Raw genomic sequence first — 7,702 nt, 5'->3', positions numbered from 1 at the left:
AAATATTTGGAATTACCGCGTTGGTTCGGGTAAGTTCTGGTTCTAGCAAGTGTATTCCGATCACTTCGAAATGGCAGTAATAATTGCATATAAAAAGGCTAGCGGCGCAACTGCGAGTTAGTCTGCGTAGGAAAGGCGAAGGAAGCGAAACTTTCAGCATTTTGTGATTGAGTCCAGTAATAAGGCGCTATGTTTAATTTTTAATGAAACCATAGCTGTTCTCAAAGACTATAACATTAAACGATACTATGAATCGAAACATCTTCAAAGTTACTCCAAGTATACAGGAAGTTTGCGGAGGAAAAATTTGAAACTTTGAAAGGCGACTCAAATCGCAGAGTAGTTGTTTACAGCTGATTCTCGGCCTCCCCCCACCACTATGACGTATTAATTGCTTTTTTTTTGGTTGTTGTTTGGTGAAGTTTTTTTTGTTGTGCAGTGAAGTCAAGGCATTGTGACCTTGAAGTGTCTGGTGCATGGATCGTTCAGATTTTTTTTTCATATGAGATTTTGTGTGTTTATGTGTGTGTGTAGGAGAATGCACGGTACAGGGTTTCATCATGTGCTTGTTTGTCTATGTACAAACATACGTCTGCATACTTCGAAGATCCTCCAAGTAATAAATGCTCCATCGGTGTTAGGGCACCAAGTTAGTAGTGGAGTGACGTCACAGCAATAACCGTTCAACGGCTAGAGAGCGACATGTTCACTCCACGACGTGTGGCAGAGTAATGCGTATTCATCGGTCTGCCCTCACCTCTCCTGAAGCGATGAAGGTTCGCTCTAGCCCCGCTATCGATGGTGACACAACGGCAGCCGAGGACTGTTTGCCTAGCGTCTACCCTCTCCGAGACCGCAACGACCACTGCTTGCTCGTATATCGACATCTGTTATCGCATTCAGTTGGGAGGTAATCTTGGCGCATGTAGTTGAGAAGTGGGTTGGCTATGACGTCTTGACGGGTCCTATCAGAGTGTATTTAAGAAGCGTACGAGTGTTGGCTATGTCAGTTTACATCAAGTGAGTTAGTGAGAACTATTATATAAAATGTATTCCTGTGACTGTGGTAAATCTTTCACTCGTAGTGATAATCTTCGTCGGCATCAGCTCCAGAGTTGCCAAGGAGGGCCTGCAGTGAAACGGGTGAGAGTGGATAATGCAACACCTATGTATACGTGCAATTGTTGTAATGTGACAATTCCTATGAGCCAAGTGAATTCTCACCGAAGAACCATGAGTCATAAAAATAATGCATGTGTTCAATTGTCTGACGGTGTTCAAATTATAACGAATGCATTCAATTGCCGCATTGCTACATACAGGGTGGAGAGTTCGATTGTAACCAGTGACTACATGTCATTTTTCAATAAGATTAGGCAGAAGGTCATTGAATTACTGGAATCAGCCATCAGGATCCATAAAAGCATCAAGGTGAATATGGAAGTTTTTGGGAATTATATTCTTCAGACTGATGATTCGAGGGACACGAAGTCATTTAATTCCCAAAATAAAATAGTGGACCAATCTTCAGATTTGAATGCTGTTTTTGATGGATTCCGTGATGTAATTGTGGCACAAACGACTGAGTTCCAGGATCGTGACTCAGGTATTTATTTTTTAAAAATTTCAATAAGATTGAATAGTAATATTTTTTTTTTTTTATAATTCAGGTTGGACTTGTGAAAAAATATTGTTTCTCGAGGTCAACATTAATAAATACAGTCCACTGGAAGGACGTTCATATGTGAAGCTGCCTCAATGTATTCAATGGAAGAAAGCTGTTGTGAATGTTCGTAATGAAGATCAATATTGTTTTGCTTGGGCTATAACATCAGCATTATATCCTGCAGATAGTCGAGTGTCCGAACTTACGTCATATCCACATTTTTCCACTGTTTTAGATGTCACAGGTATGGATTTTCCGGTTAAAGTTAATAATAAGAGTATCGAAATATTCGAAGATAGGAATGATATTTCAATTAATGTTTACGGTTTAGAGAGTACATTTGAGAAGGGTAAAATGAAGTATGAAGTGATTGGTCCATTGCGATACTCACAGAGAAGACTCCGGAGACATGTCAATTTGTTGTTTATAACTGATGACTCCGGTAATGGTCACTATTGTTGGATCAAAGATCTTTCAAGATTAGTTTCTAATCAACTATCAGCTCATAGACAGAAAAAATATTTTTGTGACGGATGTTTGATATATTTTTCTGATGAGAGATTGCTTTTACGTCATAATATGTATGATTGTAATCACATTAGTACCACAACACCAACTACTAATTTAAAGATCAATAAATATGGTAGAATGGTTGCGGAAAATAAACTAATGTTTGAAAACTTTGAGAGGCAAATGAGGGTGCCATTTGTAGTGTATGCTGATTTTGAATCAGTGCTTAAACCGATTCATGTGAATGAGCCAAATCCTGAAAGTTCATACACGATTAAAACATTCAAACATGCCCCATATTCATTTGCTTATTTGATAAAGTGTTCATATAATGATGATTTGTCAAAATTTGTTACATATAGGGGTGTAGATGCAGCTCAGAAATTTGTGAGTAGCATTGAAGATGATTTGAAAGAGATACATGAAAATCATCTCAGAAACCCTAAACCGATGGATACACAAACTGACGAAGAAGAAGAACAGTTTGCTGCAGCCAGAACTTGTGGTATATGTAATAAAGCATTTACTGATGGTGAAGTCAAAGTAAGAGATCATTGTCATGTCACAGGAAAGAAAAGATCACATGCCGCTCACTCGAAATGTAATTTAAATTTCAAAATACCAAACTTCATACCTATCATTTTTCATAATTTAAGTGGTTATGATTGTCATTTATTCATAAAAGAATTGTATAGGAATAAAGAGAAAGTTGATGTTATCCCGCAAACTAAAGAGAAATATATATCTTTCACGAAGCATCTCTTCACACACAGCTATACCGATAAAGATGGTGTGGTTAGGAAGAATTATCTCAAAATGAGATTTATCGATAGTTATAAATTTATGACTAATTCGTTGGAGAAGTTGGGTGCAAACTTGACCTCCGATCAATGTTTGGAGATGCACAAACATTTCCCACAAATTGAGAAATTCAATTTGATGAGACAGAAAGGTGTATTTCCATATAGTTTTGTTGATGACATTGACAAATTGAATTATCCATTACTTCCGACAAAAAATCAGTTTTATGACACACTCAATTGTGAACATATATCGGAAACTGATTATGATAGGGCTAGAAAAGTTTGGAATTTATTCGAGTGTCAGAATTTGGGGAATACTCTGATTTGTATTTGAAGTCGGATGTATTGCTACTATGTGATATTTTTGAAAACTTCCGCACCACAAGTTTAGAGATATATAACTTAGATCCGGCACAATATTACACTGCACCTGGATTATCATGGGATGCCATGTTGAAGTTCACTAATGTTGAATTGGAATTACTAACTGACATTGATATGATTCACTTTTTTCAAAAAGGTATACGAGGTGGAATTAGTCAATGTAGCGAGAGGAAACATATAGCAAATAATAGATTTTTACCCAATTATAATCCCAACGAACCTTCCACATTCATTACATATTTAGATGCAACAAATCTATACGGTCACAGTATGTCACAACCTCTACCAACAAGTGAATTTACATGGTTGACACCAAATGAAATTCTTAATCTCGATGTGATGGATGTGAGTACTGATAGTCCGTATGGGTATGTATTTGAAGTGGACATTCATTATCCACAAGAGTTGCATGATAAACATTCTGACCTTCCATTTTTAGTCGAAAAAATAATACCACCTCGTACACAATCGAAAATTCCCAAATTAATTCCAAATTTGAATGATAAAAGAAAATATATTGTTCATTATAGGAATCTACAGCAAGCTGTCAAAAATGGATTGATTGTAATGAATACACATAGAGTATTGAAATTCAAACAATCATGCTGGATGAAACCCTATATAGATCTTAATACTGAAATGCGTAATAGGTCTAACAACAAATCTGTTAAAGATTTCTATAAACTAATGAATAATGCGGTGTATGGAAAGACAATGGAGAATGTAGATAATCGAATTGATGTTAGACTCGTTACACATTGGAAAAATAAAAAAAAATATAGGTGCCAGCACTCTCATAGCCAAACCAAATTTCAAAAATTGTTCAATTTTCACTGATAATTTCGTTGCCATTCAATTGGGTAGAGTGAAGGTTCATTATTACGATAAACCATTATATTTGGGATTTTCCATATTAGAATTATCTAAAACAGTCATGTATGACTTTTTCTATGGATGCATCAAACAACACTTTGATGAAAATGTCTCTTTACTTTACACAGATACCGACTCGCTCATTCTTAAAGTAAACACAGAAAATTTTTATGAATTCATAAAAACTAACATAAGTAGATTTGATACATCCAATTACAGTATAGTTAACCAATTCAATATTCCAGTAACAAGTTCAGTCTTGGGTAACTTCAAAGATGAATTTCCAAATGATCCAATCATGAGTTTTTATGGTACAGGTGCTAAAGCATATTATGTGAAATCTGTTGATGGTGAATTTAAAGGAGGGTAAACGATCTGTAATAAAGAATGAATTGACATGCGAAGATTATCAAAAAATCGTCGAACAAGGTGGTATGATATTCAGAAAGATGAATTCATTTAGAAGCGTGTTACATGATATGTATACTGAATTAAAAAATAAAGTTGCATTATCATATCACGACGATAAACGATTTATCATTCCGAATACTACCCACACTCTTCCTTGGGGTCATAATGATATTGAATTTTATGAAAACGATCCAAATGAGAACATTCGTTGGATAAGTAATATTATTCAACAATCACAATCTCAGGAGACTCCATTGGATCAATTGATTAATTTATTATCTGCCGAGATCAATGATTGAAATATCATTCAATATCTTCAAAACCGGAAAATTCAATATTGATATTTATGTAGCCATTTATAATTAATAATATATGATAGAAGTAATGTGATATTAATGTATTATGTATGTATGTATATGTATTACTGTAATGAATATAAAATGATTAAAATTTTATTTGTATTATTTCTATTTCCCTAATCAATTACTGCAATATATAGTATAATGTAAATGACAGAAATATCAGTTTGAAGAGAATCATCGTAGAGTGCACAATGTCTAAAACAATCGATAAGTTTGGTAGAAAAAGAAAATGGGGTGGTAATGTCATTCGAGGTCCTCCTGGGAATGGTTTTAAATTAACAAAAGATGGTCATTATGACATGCAAAGGAAAATATTGAAAAATACAAGTGAACCAATTGACAAGAGTGATTGTGTAACTGTATCATATCTTGAGGGGGAAATTAATGGAGCAAAGGAAGTTATACTTCTAGCCCTACAAGCTGCAATACAATCCACAATAGGCAATATTGCTCGGGACGCCCGGCAAGCATTTAACGATAAAATTGCAGAGGCTCGGATAACTTTCACTCGTAAATTTGACAAACTTACAAGTGATGTAGACATAAAAATGTCTGACATAACAGCGTCTACAAATAAAAAATTTGATGCTATGTCAAACATAACAGGGACTACAATGAAAAAGTATGATGTACTGGAACAGAGAGTTGAAGTATTGGAGAAAAACCATAAAGAAGTTTTGGAGAGAAACTATAAAGTCAGGCCATCATCATCAGGTGGACTGGGATATCCAGGACTGAACATTAATCCAAATCATAGAATAATACAACCAAAACCAAAACCAACTGATGATGTATTAATGGAACCAACATGGTGAATGTATTCCCTCGTTAGTTAGGTTAATAGCTACGTTAGGTTAGCTGCATACTTACGTTAGGTTAGGTGTTAGGTTAGTATTCCCTCGTTAGGTTAGGTTAATAGTTACTGTAGGTTAGGTTAGGTTAGGTTAGGTTAGGTTAGGTTAGGTTAGGTTAGGTTAGGTGTTCGGTTGCATAGCGGTAGGTTAGCGTACTAGGTTAGGTTACGTTAATACATACGATAGGTTAGGTGTTCGGTTGCATAGCGGTAGGTTAGCGTACTAGGTTAGGTTACGTTAATACGTTAATACGTTAGGTTAGGTGTTCGGTTGCATATTATGTTACGAACGCGCGCGCGAAGAGGGCGTAGATGTGTCTCTCCAGATGTCCCGCCTACCTGGGGCCGGAGGCCCCACCCACCTGGGCGGAGCCCAGGCAGTGGGCGGGCCCGTTAGGCCACGCCCCCCCCCCCCCCCCCCCCCCCCCCCCCCCCCCCGTCGCCACCAACTTTTCGGATACCCCGCCCTTTCCGAAGCCCCGCCCCCTTTCCGAAGCCGCCCCTCCCCTCCCCGAAGCCCCGCCCCCCGACTCCCAACATTTGCGCATGTACACCCCTACCCTCATCGCGCATGTGCGCTCCCACCATTTTCCCACCGCTCACGCATCGAAGTCGATACCCTCCGGAGAGCACTCCACAACATTCAGTTCGAGAAGTCATCTCATCGAGAGCAGTCCACTCCACAACAAGGCAGTACGTTCCAACGACCAACTTGATATTTGAGTAAGTAAATTAGGAATGTTATTTTTTATATCAACTAACTTTGTATTATTCTTCTTTTTCAGAATGGCAACCAATACACAGGAGGTGAATAATGCTGTGGCGTCTATTCTGCCGGTGTCCGCTGACCAGGAGGAGGCAGCATCTTCGAGAGCGGTGACGGTTGACCAGCCAACCACTTCGCGTTCGCGAGTTAGGTGCAGATCTTCTAGCCCTGACTTATTCGAGGAGGAGGAGGAAGTCAGGGCTGTGAAGAAGGTTTGCCAACGACCTGCAGCAAAGGTTGGTCCTATTTCAAAGTACCGAGCTACTTGCAATAGGACTAATCCTTATGCAGGTAGTTTTTCGACCTCTCGTAAGAGGGCCTCCACACCAGCAGCAGCACCAGCAGCAGTGGAAATTCCGAGGAGTCCTTCTCCGGAGTTGGTGATATTGTCGCCGTTGGTGACGCGACTACCACCGCTGCCAGCGACACCGGCGGATCCTGAGGTGTTGGTGCCACAGCCTATCGGAGAGGTTAGTGAAAAGATGAGTGTTTTTCTGCAGAGATGCAAGAAAGCAGAACGAGCTGCCCGATCTAGCGAGGCCGAGTTGGTTACCATGAAGCGACAAATGGCTGAAATGGATAACCGACGGAGGGAACTCCAAAAGGAAATGGCCGAAATAGATCGGAATTATGCATCTCTGCAGGAAAGGTGTAAAGCAAAGACCTCTTCGATAGAGCTGTACAAAAAAGTAGTGACAGTTATGGACACTCTTTTTGTAGATGAAGTGTAAATGTAAGATTAGTTTTAGGTTAGTTAGGAGTATTTAATTATGGTAGTTTTAAGTTTATATTTGTTAAGTTTATATTGAATAAAGGAAAAGGAAGTGAAATAAAGGGTGTACACTGTTTTTGGTTTGGTACACATTGAACAATGCGATGGTTGGAGCATTTTTCTTCACTTCCTCTTATTATCATTATTATTTTTTTATTTCAATTCCAAGTTCTTCTAGACAAATACCTCACATCAATTTTTGTGTTCTCTAATCACTTGTAAATAATTTCATGTGAAGAAAATTTAAAAAATAAAAAAATAGACATGTTTCATAGTGAAATCGACAAGTATATTTCATTTGT

At 37.9% G+C, this 7,702-nt stretch overlaps 1 protein-coding gene across 1 annotated transcript; it reads left to right on the top strand.

The window, feature by feature from the left end:
- Positions 1-6,369: 6,369 nt before the first annotated feature.
- Positions 6,370-7,458, top strand: LOC141480673 (uncharacterized). The gene is made up of 2 exons (XM_074170913.1): positions 6,370-6,585; positions 6,648-7,458. The coding sequence occupies exons 1-2, from the start codon at positions 6,434-6,436 to the stop codon at positions 7,357-7,359; spliced, it is 864 nt and encodes a 287-aa protein (XP_074027014.1). The 5' UTR covers positions 6,370-6,433; the 3' UTR covers positions 7,360-7,458.
- The last annotated feature ends 244 nt before the right edge of the window (positions 7,459-7,702 follow it).

This window comes from Leptinotarsa decemlineata, unplaced genomic scaffold, assembly GCF_025532065.1.
Source record: "Leptinotarsa decemlineata unplaced genomic scaffold, Ldec_3_MD MMD2_tig00000008_RagTag_RagTag, whole genome shotgun sequence".
Classification (NCBI taxonomy): domain Eukaryota; kingdom Metazoa; phylum Arthropoda; class Insecta; order Coleoptera; family Chrysomelidae; genus Leptinotarsa; species Leptinotarsa decemlineata.
Note: the sequence above shows the minus strand (reverse complement) of the source record. Positions and strands in the feature narration are given on the sequence as shown.